At 30.1% G+C, this 18,312-nt stretch overlaps 1 protein-coding gene across 1 annotated transcript in view; it reads left to right on the forward strand.

Annotated features, from left to right (window-relative positions):
• LOC142330576 (vesicular integral-membrane protein VIP36) overlaps positions 1-18,312 on the forward strand; it is a 59,303-nt gene that overhangs the window by 29,886 nt on the left and 11,105 nt on the right. The window contains exons 3-6 of the mRNA XM_075375961.1: positions 3,255-3,452; positions 10,013-10,175; positions 15,372-15,538; positions 16,884-16,947. Of these exons, the coding sequence (XP_075232076.1) occupies positions 3,255-3,452; positions 10,013-10,175; positions 15,372-15,538; positions 16,884-16,947 (592 nt within the window). The remainder of the gene's footprint in view (positions 1-3,254; positions 3,453-10,012; positions 10,176-15,371; positions 15,539-16,883; positions 16,948-18,312) is intronic.

The raw sequence follows: 18,312 nt of genomic DNA on the forward strand, positions 1-18,312 counted from the left end.
ACAACCAACCATCCTAGGCTGGAATCCTTTTCTCATCCTGTCTACTGCTCTGTAAAACTTTCTTCCTTCATTTTGATTATAATTGTTGTTTCTTTGATTTTATTCTTTATCATTTCTCTCGTCTTTTGATTACATAGTCTGTTGGCCTCCCTTTTTAATTGTTTGTATTGCTCGCAGTGTGCCCTAATTTCCCTGTATTATTCTTTCTCCTTATAACCTCAGCACACTCCTCTTCAAATCAGTCCTCATTCTGTAGTATTATATATGGTTTGCCATTCTTTTTCCATGTCTTCACGATTCTCATAACCGTCCTCATTCAGTTACATTTTAATTGGCTCTTCATAACTCTTTTTGACTCTTGTTACTTTACGTACATTACTAAATAATGTGATAATGGTGTGATGGTTTATTCATTACTAAGTGGTTAATGGCTGTATGTGGAAAAGTGGTACTTCTTTTAAATAATCTATTTCCAACAGCAGATTATTAAACACTGTATAATGAGGGTACATCCATTGCCAGCCTTAGACATTCCTTCTGTGCAACTTTTGCATTAAAGTTACCCTATATAATGTATAATAATGGCACCATAACTTGGAATTTTATTACCCACCTCTTCCAGAAAATCATAGAATCTGTTCTTTGTTTTCTTATTCCTTCCGTTGGTGAATGCACTATATTTACTTATGTGTTTCTGAACTTCCCATTAAATCTAATTCTGTCGCTTATATCTTTATATTCAACAAACAGTTCTCATTTTTCTCTTCAACAGAAATTCAGCACCTAACAGCTCAGATCTTTCTACGTGGCCCACTGTAAATTATTCTCTATTATTGCTTATCTGTTCTTTCCCATTCGACTAACCTGTGGGTTAGTCTAGTGGTTAAACTCATCACAAAATCAGCTGATTTTCAAAGTTGAGAGTTCTGAGGTTCGATTCCTCATAAAGGCAGTTGCTTTTATATGGATTTGAATACTAGACTATGGATACCGGTGTTCTTTGGTGGTTTGGTTTCAGTTAACCACATTGGAAAGGCAATGGCAAACCACCTGTAAAACCTGTCAGGAAAATTCCAAGGAATTGGAAACACTACTGAATGGCTAAATTTATTTTATTTTTATTCTTCCCAATCCCTGCCATCATATCTCTTGTAGTGCTATGAGATACAGTTAATATTCAAACATTTCATTCACTATCTCTTTCATTTTTCCTGGTTTCATCATTGTTCATACATTCCATGAAGCCATAATTGTATCATTCAGTTTTTATCATTTTCCCAGTTGTATCTGAGGCTCTTCCTTTGAATGAATAGCAAGGTTTTTTCTGGTTTAGAGTTGTCAACAGTATGACCAACCCCCAACCTGGAGGACCAGTAGGAACTCTTCTCTCAGTTTTACCATACCTTAGCAAGTTAGTTCAGTTTTAAGGAGTCAGATTCCATCCTCACCCTTACCATCAGGGATAGTATTTGCTGTTTATGAAGAGCATTTCTTGGAACTTATTGGTCCATTTTACTACATTAATGTCCCCATCAACAGTCAGTAATCAGCCTTTTTACCTTAGTTCACTGCTCTGTTACAAGCTTGCTGCTACTCCTTGAAACGTTTCAAGTGTAAAGGAAGATACAGTTATCATCAACCATCAGATACAGTTATTATCCAGGATGAACTTCCCCAGGATTTACTCAGGATCTTTCTGAAATACTTAGAGAAGTTTTTATCTCATTAAATTCAAGCATGTGCCAAATTCACGTCATAGGTGAGTCTCAGATGAAGATTTTCACCTGTGTAACTATAAAGTGATAAAAAATAGTTATTTAGAATTTTAAAATAAATTAAAACAATAATGTTCATAAGTAAATGTTTAAATTATAGTTAGTTTCTCTCAAATATTATAAAATCGTATAGTTAGTATTTATTATAAAATGTTGAAAACTCATACCAAAACTTTCCCTGTCTGTGCCAAATGGAACAGAAAGATACCAGTAGACTCTGGTAATGCAGTACACAGTAATCACAAAAAAAGGTGTATTAAATAACAAAATTATATTAAGTGTAATATGTATATATAAAGAAGACTCCCAAGATAACTAACAAAAGCTGGAAAAGCAAATAACAGTATCAAAATACTAAAAGAAATAGTAATTAATTTATTGGGATAAGGAGTTAATACAACTCATAACTTTAAAAATTTGTAATAAAATAATTAATCGATATTTAAATCGAATTTTTTACAGCTTCATCCACTCGCCCGTCCAGCCTTCACATACCCACTCCATTAAAAAATAATTTGTTGGATTTTTCTAATGTGAATTAAATAAAATTAATGACAAATTGGTTGTGTCTAGCATTATTATTATTATCTCTGTTCTATGTTCAAATCATGATCAAGTTTTTATTTCATGTCCTATAAAATTTCTACCATAATGTAACTGTAATTTGATGTAAGCCTGTTGTTACTTCTAGATTAAAAAAAAAACAAATTTTTCTACAGAATTATAAATATAAATGTTGTTAACAAAAAATAATTAAAAAAAAACTCATCAAAAATAGAATTATGCTTAATTATTATGCATCTAAAGTGAACTAATATTGTCTTAGTTATTGTTAAGGGACATATTACTCTTTTGTTATTCTTTTTTCACTGTCACTGAGGTCTCAGTTTTTGGTAAATTTTGATGTATTTCCTGAAAATAGAAAGGAATTATAAAATATAAGAGACTCACATACACTCATTCTTGCTATAAAAAATTATTGATATTTAATAGCGTACCAATTTTTTTATTTTTAAGGTAGGAAGTAATCGTAAATGTAGTTATCAAATACTTTTTTCGTATCTTTACTTTACTTTTGTATTTCATGCTGCTTTAATTAATTATCATTCTCTCTCACTGGTAACAACCAATTTAAGATATGATTTATAAACCAATTAATCAATTTAAAAATTTATAATTTTAAGATAATTAGCCATGTCACTTTAGTAAATAGTACACTAAGTAAACCTAGTATTTTTGAAAACTGGTTTTCAAACAAATTCAGTTTACTTACTATACTAAGGTAAACCTAGGTTTTCTGTAAATTAGTTTTCAAAAATTTTGTAGTTAATAAAACTTTTGGCGCCGTATTAAAACTACTCGCATCATATTCAGACTTTTAAGTACTTGTTTGTTCATGATGTGCTGAAATTATTTAAACCTCTATTAAATTATACGTTGTGTGAATTATAGAACTACGTACTTCTTTTTTGTTTACAGCCATGTTATGTTAGAAATTGGGAACTTCAAGTACATTTCAAGGTTCATGGACATGGTAAAGATCTGTTTGGTGATGGAATGGCAATTTGGTATGCAAAGGATAGAATGAAACCTGGAGCTGTGTTTGGATATATGGATTACTTCTATGGTCTAGCTGTTTTTCTTGATACATACAGCAACCATAATGGTGAACATAATGTAAGTAATGGCAGATTATTTATTGCTTTTTCAAAGAATATGTAAGACCATTTATCCTCCATTACCTCATGAAAGGTTTGATTTTCTTTTGTTTTTATAATAATTATATATTTTAGGATTAGTACAGTAATAATGCTGAATAGCTGTTTCATAAGTAGATAAGCCAGTTATAGTGGTCATAATTATAATAATGTAAGGAAGAGCTGCATCAGTTTCAGTTTTCCAGCTTTTTGATAGCTGGCTCAAGTATGAAAATGAGTTGATATTTACCTGCTAAATTGCTGTTATCCTTCTGATGATTAAATCCTTATTGCATTAAAAAAGGAATTGTAAAGATAAAGATTAAACTTAAATTGGGGGTATGGCAAATGAAAATTTTCTAAGATCAACAGTAATATTGAATATTAAAAGAATCAGTCCTTTCTGTTTGCTCTTTTTTACTCAGTTAATTCACTTACTTATTATTATTATATTGTGACCAGTTTCACACAGTGACAATTCTATATATTATAGTAGTAACTCAGTAGATATAGACAGACCATTTGTGTACCTTTTTTTTACCTCCGGGTCCGCTGTCAAGCAATTCATTCCACAAAGCACAGAGGATAAGATGAATGGTTTGTAGCTTATGTGTAAAAATGCCATGTCTGACCAGGATTCAAACCTAGGATCTCTGGGTGAAAGGCCGAGATGCTACAGCTCACGCCACCGAGGCTGGCTTATTATATTATATTTATCTAGTTTTATTTGAATAACAGCACTAGGTCAAATCTTTGTCATATTTTTGTATATGTAAACTGGATGTCTGTGTGAAATTCTTCTAAGTGTCAATATGTACAGAATTGTCACATATCATTACTGCACAGATGTTCCTTATCACCTTATCATATTCTGCATAAATCTTGAAAAGCCAAACATTTACTGAAGTAGGGGGGATGGTTTATTTATTTAAAATTCTATAAAAGAAGAATGTGATACATGCTTACGTTTGGCTTCGTTATTGTTTTTGCTTATTTAAAAACAATTTTGATAATGATAAGAATTATAATTGTTATTACATGTGCAAATTATTTCAAGGACTCTGTTGTTGGATGAGTTAATAATGTTATAAAATTTCACCACGTTTTTTTTTTTTTATAAAATATTGCTTTGTTATAAAATAGCTTTTTGTTGTTTAGTTTAGATAAATGTAAATTATATTTCTTTAAGCAAAAAATTCCTTGCTCAGTTCAATTTACATGTTAGTTTGTATGTTCAATTTAAGACTGGTATTATTATTAAATAATAATTAACTGCACAAACATTCCCTGGAGAACTTAAAAAAGACATTTTATCCAAAGATTTTCTCATGACTAATTTAGACACAAAAATGTATCCGAACAAAACAATTATCACACAGATTTTAAATTTTATTACTCAGCTGGACTTTATTAAGCAAAAGGTATAAAAATATTAGATCCTGTTCAAAAATATTGATAGCTATTTAATTTTTTTAAGCCAGTATTCCCATGGATGTATATAACTATGATAACAGGGATACATTAAAAAATATTAATACTGTTATGTAATTACAAGGGCAGCTCAAAAAGTAATGAACAAGTTTATTCTGAATCTAAATTTTCATGTTCCTTTTCAAAATATTTTTGTTTAAGTGTAACGCACTGCTTCCAACGACATGAAGGCATGCATTATTGTGATCCAACAGAAGTTCTTCAATTTTTTCCAGCGCATTTGGAAGCGAGTCTTCAACACATTGATATACTAGAGAATATATACAGTCATTCCTGTTAGTACCTGATGTTGATAAATGATTCCTTCATGATCAAATTAGATGATCATTATGACTACCCCCACTGCATGCAGCTATGCTTTTTTTTTGCAGATGGTGAAAAAGTTGAGTTCCATTGGAAGCTTTGTTGTTTTATGTCAGGGTCATAATGGAACATCCAGGACTCTTCAGTGGTTACCACATTATGCAAAAAGTGTTCTTCATTTCTTCTTGTAGCAAGTCAACAATTCTTCGCAGATGAATATTTGGTACTTCATTCGGTCAAACATTAAGAGCTGCAGATCCCAACGACATGCATCATGTTTCATATGCATCCCCATCAGAATATTGTCTGCACTGCTTTTTGAGATGGTAGCAGCAGTTTCCCTAGCTTTACCCACCAATACAACAATCTTCTATGATGATGCTTGCTTTGAACACCATTATGACATTAATTGATGTGCTGATTCAACGCATTCTCGTTAATGTCTTCCATGCTCTCATCCTGCCAAAAATGTGGCATGTTAATGAAGACATGTTGCGAGTGATATACACTTTACTGAATGCTTCTTTCTACATTTTGTACTTTTCAGAAGCTGATTTTTTTAAATGGACACAAAACCAGATCACATAACTTTGATCAATGTTTTTTTACATGATATGCTATTACACAACACATTCTACATGAACAATCACTGATACTCAATGACTACAACAGTCAACTTGAAATTGGCACCGGAAGTAGGCAACACATCTGGGTACTTATATATATGCAGGACTCCCACTCCCACCACTGTGTACTTTAAATTTCCCTGCAAAAATCAGTTTCATTTCTTTTCTGAACATCCTTGTATAACATTTTTCTGCGTATAGTAATATAAGTGATAGTGTAAAAGTTGCCATATTAAAAAATTGTGTACATAATAATATAACGTATTATTCCTTTAGAAGTAGTAGATTTTTATAGAGCATTACTCCAGAACAAATTATACTTTTTTCTTAATTATACTAGAATATTAAAATAATGAGATTTTTCTTGAAATTCTGTAAGATAATTGTTGAATTTATATTTTGTATAAAGCAAAAAAGTTAATATAAAAACTGGATGTTGTAAAATATATGTATAATATATATTGTAGATATATATAATATATATTGTATTGGATTGGATGTATTGTGACGGACCTGAATAACAGATTCCTACCAATTAAGAAAAAAGTAGTAGAAAATATAGTAATGGGAGGAATCCAGAAAGGGGCTAAAAGGAACTTTTTTAGTAAAGGTAACAGGTCCGTTTAACAATTGTATTTTGTAATACTACGTACTGACACACCTAAACAAATGTTGTTCTGTGAAAAGAGTTACCAGACCAGGGTAGGAATTTCATGGCAATGTGTGAGAATGGGTGATCATTCTCACACTTTGAGTTGGGTCCAGTCCGACAGGTAAAGAGGATAGAGTATAAATACTTTGGGAAAGACCAGTTAAAACCATTTCTGTGAAATCAGTCTACGCAAGATGATACAATGTGAGTCTAGAAGGAGAGTCTGCAAGATGTCAGTCAGCAAGAGTATTCTGTGAGGAGATCAGTGAACAAGTGAATTTCTAAGCATACACATTTGATGCAGTTAAGGTGACGTCGCAGGTAATTCCAGTGTGGACAGTATATGAAAACGAGAAATGGTTCGGTGAGTTACTGTTAGACTATAAAGTGTAACAGTAACTCACTAACAGTAGATATAATATATAATATATTATATATATATATATATATATATATATATATATGTATAATATAATAGTATCTAACAGTAGATATTGTACTAAATTTCATTCATAAATTGTTAGGGTAGTTTTATTTGTGAACAGCAAAGGTATTTGCAATAAAATAACTTTATACTTGTCTTATCTATTTTACTGTTGTTGTTAATATAAGACTAATGGTTAAAAGTGTTAAGAGTAGTGGTCACACTAATGTCTTTTGTTAATGGGACTGAATTCTGCAAACATTTTCAATTGTCATTCTCTCAATACCATGATCGATATGCAAACACGTGACAATATATAATCATAAAAATAACTTTTTTGTAATTGTGATAATCATTAATCTTCTTAAAATTCTGTTTTATGTAAATTAAATTTTTTTTAAAGAAAAAATTTCTACAATATAAACTGGTCGATTTGAGCTTATTGCTTATTGCTGTAACAATAACAGTTATGGGCAAACTAACCTGAATAATCTCTCCTAAAAATGTAGTTATTCAAAAAAAGAAGTACTCTATGTCATTCAACAAACAAATGCTATTTCATTCAGTAGTAGAAAAATTAATAAAACTAATATCTGTTAATTTATGTTTTCAGTGCTCATGTAGAGTATTGGTTACAAATAAAAATATAAACTATAAATAATATCTTTATATCGTTGTCAATGATTTTTAACACTGGCCAACATGATTTTTGGCTCACAAGTACCAATAGTTGTACTTAATACAGTTTTCTATCCTGTTTTCAAATATATATATTCAGCATTTCTCCATCTCATGTAGTTTTTTTTTTGTTATTTTAGTTTTTTAAATATTTTAAAACATTTTTTCGCCCATTATCAAGTAAAAGCTCCTAGAGCATTGTAAATATGATGGAACCAAATGAGCTAACTCAAAACACTAAAATGAGCTAACTCAACACAGTAGTGTTGCTACTGTTGTGCAGATTCAGACGTGTATAGACATGTACAAACGTGATTTGACTGGCATCAGAACGATGCCAGTTGTGAGGTAGTAGTGAACCAGTAAATGCATCATTGTGAGTGCTTTGTGTGTCTGATTTATTGTTTAGTATATATTTACAACTTTATTTCTTTTAATTAGTCGTTAGTTATGAAATGCCTAGAGTTTGTTTAAATCATCCTAAGAATTTTTGTTATGTATGTGGTGAAGTGACACTCAAGTCCCAAAGGTGAAACCTTACTCCATTAATAAAAAAGTGTTATGAACTTTATTTTGGGTACAAAGTCGGGGATCAACAAACAAGGGCCTGGGCCCCACATATCTGTTGTTTATTGTGTTCTAGGCTTCTCACTGCATGGAAAAATGGCACACGCCACATGTCATTTGGGATCCCTGTAATTTGGAGGAAACCTAAAGTTCACTCTTCTGTCTGTTATTTCTAGTTAACAAACATTAAAGGGAGTATGTCAAAATCGAAAAAATAGTGGTGTACCCTATCTTGCAATCTGCAATGAGACCAGTTCCATACTGCGAAGAATTGCCCATACCAAAGCCTCCAGAACATGTGACGTTAGATGAAGGAAGCTCAGAGTGTGATGTAATTAAGGAAGAAAAATAAACAGATGCTGGTGATACAACTTTTGAACAAATCAGTTCATCTGGTCTCATTTACTGACTCAAGAAAGTCTTAACGATCTTATACGAGATTTAAAGTTATCCATAAAAACAGTCTGAAATGCTTGCTTCCCGGCTAAAAGGATGGAATCTTCTTCAAAACAATACAAAGAAATGTACTTATAATTTTGAATGTAAAGACTATTTTTCTGAAGAAAATGGCTTAGTGTTTTGTAACGACATTTCTTCTCTTATGGAGACACTTTGTAATGAACATAACCCATCAGAATGGTGCGTGTTCATTGATTCCTCTAGTTAGTTTAAAAGCTATGCTTTTGCATAGTGGCAATAAATTCCCATCAGTACTTGTGGCTCACTCTGCTAGTATGAAAGAAACATATGAAACCTTTATATTTAAAAAGCTTCAATATGCAGTGTATGAATGGATAATTTGTGGTGATTTGAAGGTAATTGCATATATTCATGGTCTGCAGGTTGGTTACACAAAGTACTGTTGTTTTTGTGTGAATGAGATAGTAGGGACAGAAAAAACCATTTTATTAGAAAAGAATGGCCTAAACGCAAATCACTCATTCCTGAACAGAAAAATGTGAAATATGATCCATTGTGTAAAAATAAAATGTGTATCTACCTCCCTTACTTATCAAACTTGGATTAATAAATAATTTCGTCAAGGCTTCATGGACAATACTCCTGGTTTCATGTACTTAAAACAGTAGTTTCCTAAAATCCTTGATGCAAAAATTAAAGGGATATTTGTGGATCCACAAATATGATCACTAATGCATGATGAAAAGTTTCAGCAACTATTGAATTCATTGGAGAAAGCAGCTTGACAAGCATTCAAAAATGTTACTCAGAGTTTTTGGGAAATTGAATGACAGAAAATTACTAGGATTTCAATGATCTTATAACATCTTATAAAAATTTGGGTTGTAATATGTCCCTAAAAGTACACTTCCTGCACTCGCACCTAGATTTCTTCCCGGAAAATCTTAGCACAGTGAGCAATGAGCACGGGGAACATTTTCGTCAGATATCAGCTATGGAAAAGAGATATCAAGGCAAACGGAATTCTATATGCTGGCCAGTTATTGTTGGACCATCAACAGGGATGCTGCACAGGCAAAATATAGCAAAAAATTGTCAATTCTTACTTTCTAGGTGAGTCAAATTTTTTAATATTCTGTAGTTAAAAATGCAGAAACTATTAAAATGTTTGAAATTATAAATGCCCGTCTTTTGGAAACTTTACATAATTGGGGAAAAACCAATCATATTTGTATTCAGGAGAAAAAATACTATCAGAATCATATTTTTCTTGAGAAAAAGAATGTTTTTTTTGTTTCTATTGTAGGTAATAAATGATTTTTTTCTGTTTTTACATTTATTAATCCAGTCACAAGTGATCTAAATCATTTTTTTTTCAGCATCAGCATCCTTATATATCAGCTATGGTTAACAATGGTACTCTGCATTATGATCATGACAGAGATGGGACCCATACACAGTTAGCAGGATGCGAGGCAAAATTTCGAAATCTGGATCATGACACGCACATTGCAATACGTTACCAGGATGATACTTTAACAGGTACCCCTTTTCTTTCACTTTTTTGTTTTTAGTTTTTACTTTAATCTAAGTCTTGTCTCATAAGTTTGAATTATTGTAATAATTTTTTTATATTTCTAAAAGTCTTGGTGTTTAAAATTCATTTTGGCTATTGCAGATAAATGAAAATGATAAATATTTATAATTTTTAATAGTTTGCAGAGGTCAAATAAAAGACAGTAGGAAAGAAAGCATGATACCAATTTAATTCAGCACTCTGCTGAATAGCAAGTCAGCAACACAAAATTTTTTGCCTGGTCTGATCACTTAACTGAGTTGAGGTAAAACAGATATTACTAGTGTTTGGCTAATGAAAGAAGGAAGTTCATGAAGGAGAAAAAATGTAGCTTGTTACCATTTTAACTGAAATATGTTATTTTTAATAATCATCTTAAAACTGTACTAATCTTACAGAAAACAGTACCTCACATGTTTTTTTTAACCATTAAAATGTTACTTGAAATTTCTGAAAAATCCAGCTTTATTAGAAAGTAAAGCATCTAACAGATTCTTGTTTTTGCTGTGATTGCTATTAAACCATTCATCTTTGGTAGAATTTTACACATCCTTCCTAATATATCAAAAAGGGTAAAATTAATATTGTCAATTTTTATATATGCCATGATGTAACAGGTGTTTCTTCCTGCTGTTCTGACATCAAATGTTGTTCTCATTATTTAAGAGGACATCAAAAAAGCCATATCAAGGGTCAGTTTTTTAGTCATAAGTATTTTTTGTACTTACTGTGGGTTAGTTATAGTAAGATTGAATTTACTTCCTGTTGAAAGAATTTTTCAAATCTGATGATTCATTCACAAACTGTGAGTGTACTAAGATCGGTAATGAAAATTTTGTTCATTTTGCATCCAGTACTGGACAAACATGTGTCTTTATTCTACATTGGACTTTCTACAGACATATTTTGTAATTTTTAAGCTGTTTGTTTTTTCATTTATTAGGTAATACAGAGTGAAAAAAGTTTTGTTGGCTAGTTTGGACTGTGGGAGGTTTCAAGCTACATAAAAATTTGCCTATTAATTAATTACAGTGGGAAGTTGTAAAATTTGCTGGATAATTGGATAATTTACATTCACTAACAATAACTCTTTGATAACATCAGTAAGACATTTTTTGCCATTTTATTACTAATAGTAAGTCATACACCCTTCTTAACTTACCAATAAATGAAGCCTAGTCAGAGTTTATGAAGGTCATAATAACATCTCCAGCAGCAAGTTACTTTGAATGTCTATATTGTTTATATATGAAATGTATGTAAGAAATGATAGAATAGATTCTAAAGCAACTAATGGTGTAGTCAGTTTTTTTCTAAATTAAGAACCAAAATTATAGATTCATTGTCTGTTGGGCCAAATTTTATGATGAAAATAAAATTACAGTCTTTTTTTAGAAAAAAAAAGGGTAACATTCAAAAACGGCAAAAACCATTTCCTACAGTTACAAAATCATTGCCTTTTAAGAAATGGTATTAGAGCTTAGGTAAATTGTTATATAAATTCTTAAAAACACAAACATAATGTACGCATATCCATATAAATAAAAAAAAAATGGCTGATATATCATTTCATGATTCTGAATCTTATTATTTTTGTTCTTCCATGTTATCTGTAGAGATATGTTCAACAGTTCCATTTACAACCACTGTTTATAAAAAAAAGCCGTGAAAGTGTTTTTATGATTCTATTGTGTTTGAGTGTTTGGCTTTCTGCTAGCCCAACCAAACTCTTCTTCCCTAGTTTTTCTCTTTGATTTTGTAAAGAAATGACACAAGAATATTACAGCTATGTTATGTTTTTAATTATTGCTAGTCAAATATATTGTTTAAATCAAATATCGCTTTAAAAAGAGAAAAAACCATGTCACTGCCAGAAATGTGTCTACTACCAAGCTCAAGAATTTTTATTTCATGTTGTATTACAATTGTTCTGAAATAACCTGTGTTACTTGCAAATTTCTTATGTTTAATTATTTTTTACTTTGTACTTAATACTGTACCTTCTCATCTTTCATTAAACAGCTCTTCTAGTTTGTAGTATAATAACACTTTTCAGGAGATTAAATGAAGTTAATTCAAACTATGATGGGCAGAAACAAAGATTTGGTCAGAATACAGTATGATTTTTAGAATTAAATAAATAAGTTTCCAGAACAAATAAGCAAATTGTTTTATAAAGAATGTTATCTTAATTCTTTTAATTATACTTGCTACATTTCAGTTAGTTCCCTTAATCAACTCAGAACCAGTTGCAAAAAAAATGCACAAAATTCTTTAAATGGATAGTAATTGTCTATTGACCTGTAATTACAAACTTTAGACAAAATCATCTCTGAAAGGATTTATGATACATGAGCAAACTTTTAATATCTGATATAAATTACTAAAGCCGTCATTGTGGATAGATTTTTGACTTTCATTTTGAATTTTTTTTAAATCATTGATCTTTTTTTATAATTAGTTAATGCCTTTTATAATGTATTGTAAAGTAAATAAAGAAAATTAGATTGCTTTTAAGTTTTCCTATGCTTATAATTCATATTATTTTCCCCTTATGTATTATTGCAATGCTTAAATCTGGAACAGATTTAGAAACAGCAGTTTTGTGTGTTATAATAGTTAATTTTTTGACAGGAAACAAATTACCTATTTGGACTAATACCTTAAGTTCTCTATTGTAATAGACTATATTCCAATATACAAGTGTACTGAAAAATTTGTTCCCTTTGCTCTGCAGTTTCCAGTTTTGTACAGTGATTGAATGAATATACAGAATCACATTCTGGCTGCCTGGAGCAACTACCTCATTTTAGATGGCTAGAAAAATTCATCCTTAATTCATTACTATACATATGGTCCTGAATATCACCTCTAGCTGTAATCATTTCAAAGAAAATATTAAGTAGGATATTTATTTGAATAGATTTTAAATATAAACTTTAAGCTTACAATTATAACTAATTTTTTTTTTATATTTGCATAGCTGTTGCTTTTAAAATTTATTGACCCACTTCATTGTGAACCATAACCCAGCACTGCTTAACCAATTGACTAATCGAATGCTTGCCTGTAAATAACTTTTTTCTTTTTTGCTGGAGCTCAAATAAAAAGAAGAGTTTTGGTTTCAAAATTTAATAATTTTCAAAAATATTCAATAATGATCTGAAATGCTCTGAAATGTTGTAGTAACTTTTAGGAAGTTCTACAAATTTCCAAAATTTAATAGTGTCTGAAAGTATTGTAAAATATTTTCAAATGTATAATTTCTAATACCCACAGTATTTTTTTTTCAGTTAGTAAGTAATAGCTGTCCCAAGTTTGGTTGGAATCTGTCCTTTAGTTTAGGAGGAGATGTGGAACAAACTTACATATATATGTACGTACCCACATAACCACGTATATAAATAAATTACTTATTTATATTATGATAGAAATATATTTATTCTGTAAAAATAACGGAATAAACGTTTTTATAAACCAATAAAAACATATATAATATATATATATATTATATATGTTTTTAGTTATTGAGTTATAAATGAAAAATGCGATTTAATAATGAATTATTTGTTTTACTCACTTTAAACATAGTATTAATTTTAATGGTTCAGTGGATCTGTGTGTTTGCTCTCATACTGAACGCACAATTCTATACGTCGCCATGTCTCTGTGACACACGACGGAGCATTTCTGTTGTTACATTACAGAAGGCATCCTTCACAGTGTCATGCAATTCTTCATTTGTGTTGTAGTGATGTGGAGGTACATGTGCCTTGATAAATCCCTATAATCAATTGTCTGGTGTAGTGAGATCAGGACTTCATGGTGGCTATGATAATGGAGATGGTGATGCTAGAGTACCAAGGCTAATCCAACATCCTGGAAATGTTTCATTCAGAAACATGCAGACTGATAGAGCAAAATGTGCAGATGCTCAATCCTGCTGCAACCATACTTATTCCATGAGATCTTTCTCTTGAAGCTGTATTATTAACCATGCCTTCAACATCTCAAAATAAGTTTGTGCATTCACTGCCCTGTCAAATAAATAAGGATCAAACAAATGGCGAGCTGTCATCATTCCAGCCCATATCATGATGTGCGGTGGATTTCTTTCCAACTGTGTCGCATAATAAGGATTTTCTTTCCCTCAAAGTAACACATTTCTAGCATGTGAATTGAAACAGATTGCACATTCGTCAGTAAAAATCACCTTTCCATGGTATACTGCAGAGGGTAATTTTTCTAATAAAGCCCGGCAGGACACAGCCCGACGTTCCATGTCTGCATCTGACAGTTCATTGATGAACATTGGACAAAATGGCCTAACTTTCAAGTCCTTTTTCATATGGTCTTGCATTTCATCCGCAGTATATAAATTCAGCTGACTGTTTAAGAGTTGATTTCATTGGGGATTGTTCATTGTTCAATGGAAACTGCAACAGCAGCACATGTTTCTAACTGCGTTAACTTTCATCCACTCCACAGCCTAGTTTTAACACTGCCTAATTCAAATGCACATTTTTCCCAAGCCAACATTGTTGGTTTTCGTGGTGGCAGCTTATTAAAGCATTGCCAAAACATATCAGTATTAAGCTTCATTGTTTGATTCATATGTTTTCATTCATGAACCCATACACTTGTCACTAACCGCTCCTCAATGTGGGTAATTATTTGTGTCACCCATTTTAGCACAACTGTCTTTTACTCAGTGTGTAACGTTGTAAAAAACTGTTGCCAACCAACCCCAATGAAAATACTGTATGTTCTAAACACATATCCTAACTTGTATTTTTTGTTAGCTTTAGGGGTATGGTGATTTCCTGGCTACTCTGTATTTACCTGTGATAGACATGATTTTTGCAATAAGGTTTTAATCAGAATTTTATAATTATAATGATTATCCCTTAGGTTTATATTTACTTTCTTAGATGCTGTATGTCTGATGTGTTACCTATATGGTTTCTTTCTTTTATTTTGTAAAATTATGTTGAAGAATGATTGGTTATAATTAGTTAGTCCTGAGTAATAAAATTTTGGGAGTTGCAATTCTAGATTCTAATTAATCATAATTGATAGATGAATAAAATGAAGACAGTTCTATATTTTTGTTTATTTCATCTTTCTATTTGTTATTGACAAACAATTTTTATTTTTTTCAGTTTCAACTGATATTGAAAACAAGGCAGTATGGAAAGAATGTTTTGTTGTAAAAGGAATTAAACTTCCAACTGGATATTATTTTGGTGTGTCTGCAGCCACTGGTGATCTTTCAGATAATCATGATATTATGTCAATACGATTATATGAATTAGATATGCCTGGAGATGTAAGTATCTTTAAAAATAATTCCCAGTTTATTATTTAGGAAATAGAAATCATTTCATTTAGTTTCTTATTTAAGTTATATTCAAGCTATAATAAAAAATAGAGTATTCAAATAAATAGCATGATTCCAGTATTAATATATTATTACATTATACTGAAAAAAAATTGTTTAATTTTAATAATTCAACACTAGTTTTATTGCAGTCAGCTTTTTCTCAAATATTTATTTTCGACTTTAGGTGTACAAAATATTCAATTTTTAAAAGTTTCTACTTATAAACAATTTTCACTTAATAAAAAACAAAAGTATCATACAAGCTTTTAGTTGTTATGTTTACACTTATATATTTTTTGTGTTATGTTTATTTTTTTAATAAAGTGCCTGATGGGACAAAAGAACACATATGGTAATTAGTTACCACAGAATAAGCATTTTATGCACTATGATACCTGTACTGGGTGCATGTATTTTATTAGTCATAAATCCTTTTCATGAAAAATAAATATAAACTTGTAATGTAGGGTTATTTGAGCTACTAAATGACAAAAAAAAAATCAGCACAGTGGTGATATGTTTGCCAAAAAGTTCATGGCAGGGAATGTACTAATAAAAATATGAAAAATTATCACCTTCATATTTAGCTGTATCACATTAAAATAAGCAATATCTTATGTTTCCATGTATCGAAAGGAAAATCTACTGTTTTAGAAATGAGTTTTCATTTCTAATCAATTTTTTTTTTTTAATGTGTTCTTTGGGTTTAATAGTATCAACTTAATAAGATATAATATGATATAATATTGTTTACTTATGACATACATTTAATAATGTTAATACATGGAGATCCTAAAAATCATTAATATTTTCAACACTGCTAGTTTGGCTTGCTTTTTTGTCAGCCATTTAATTTGTGAAAAGTGAGTTATTTCAAGAATATTAATATAATCTTTTCTATCTGGAGGAAAAGTTTTCTGGATTTGAATCAGTATATCTTATTAATATTCATGCTTACGTAGAAGTTTGCAGTTTTTCAATTAAACAATATTTATCAATATTTTTGGTGGATTATTATTATTATAAAGCTTACAAAAAAGACAGCAGCCATTTTTTGTAGAAAATAATCTTAATAAGGTAAAAATGTGATGATAGTTATTAAGAAGAAAATTTTGAATTTCTTTTTTGCATCGTCAATAAAGCTGAAAGGTCCCCACAATTATGTTAACTTGGTATAAAAAAGTTTTTTTTGTGCTAATCAGTCCATCTTATAGGAAAGTGATATAATTTATGATGGCCATTGGTGGATATCTAGTATTTACAGTAATAAAACAATTGCTTTCTATTTTAGGTAAAAGATGATGAAGATAGAACAAATATTATTCCATCAGCTTCATTTTATGAACCACCTAGAGGTAAGATATAAAGGGATATTTTCATTTCATTTTTTACTGTAATTTTAAATTTTATAAATAGCAATTTGCATCACAATGCTACTGAAGGATCTTCTAAAAGTATAATTTAAAATATTTTAGCATATTTTTCGAATATATGGGAGACTGTTTTTCTGTATTACATTGTTTTGTGTAATATATAATCAAAGGCAAACTTTGTTACTACTTTTTGCAGATTATAAAAGCAATGATGGTGCTTTGATTCTTGCAATCAAAAAATTCCTGTCTGTACTCCAGTTGTGTGTGTGTATAAAATAAGAAGTAGATATCTTGATTTAACTCTTATAAACTGATCTTTATGTTCAGTTTAAACATTTTGTGTTGTGATGTATGCTTGTACAGCTTTAACTGAGATATACATTATGATAAAACTAATCTTTTGAATAAAGACATTTGTAAAGAAAAAGGAATAAAGAAACCTTCAAAAATAAACTCAGTTTTATCGTAGCTTCTTTTTGCAATATCATATTCCTAAGAATCTGGAGAGAACATAGTCTTTATTAGTTCTCATTAACTCATCTTTACCATGATTTTTTGCTAAAAAAAAACCAATTAATAATAAAATATGTATAAAAAATCAGATCAAATTCCAGTAGTATCTAATTAAGAAAGCATGACTAGTTTTTTCAGTGTTTAACAGATAACTTGTGACTGAATATTACTGACATCTTTTTACTTATTTTTCTTTATATAATTTAAATTTACTTTTTAATGTATGGATTGTAAGTATGAAATATTTCTTCTGAACTGTGAGAAAAGGTGTTCTCATCAATCTGTGATATCCTTTACTGTTTATTCAGAAATGCTGAAGAGGTTCATAACAAATATCTCATAAACAGAAAGCTCTGGGCTTGCCAGAGTGTTTGTTACTCTTACTTAGTATATCATCATATTAAAAATGATTATATAATACTTTATAGTATACTCATAAATTCAGTGTACATATAGCTCAGTAGTGAAGACCAAAAGAACTTTTTATCTTCTCAATTGCCTCTGATTGCATATTACTGAGTTTCAGTCATTGTTAATGCATACTTTTTGATCTATCCATTGCAATACTTTCACTTGAACGAACACATGATATTAATATCAGAGCTGCCAGACAATAATTGTAAATACAGTTATTTTGCACAAAGTCATATATACATAACATGGAACAAGGTTATTTATAACTAATTTTCATGGTTATCATTAAAGTACACTTGTTGATTATATGAAAAAAGTATATTATAAACTAGAACAATTATCAGTATTAGTGATAAAATATTATAACAAATTAATGTTTGTTTTTACAAGTAAAATATTTATTACAAAATGAATTAGAAT

The sequence above is a fragment of the Lycorma delicatula genome, chromosome 1, assembly GCF_047948215.1.
Source record: "Lycorma delicatula isolate Av1 chromosome 1, ASM4794821v1, whole genome shotgun sequence".
Taxonomy (NCBI): domain Eukaryota; kingdom Metazoa; phylum Arthropoda; class Insecta; order Hemiptera; family Fulgoridae; genus Lycorma; species Lycorma delicatula.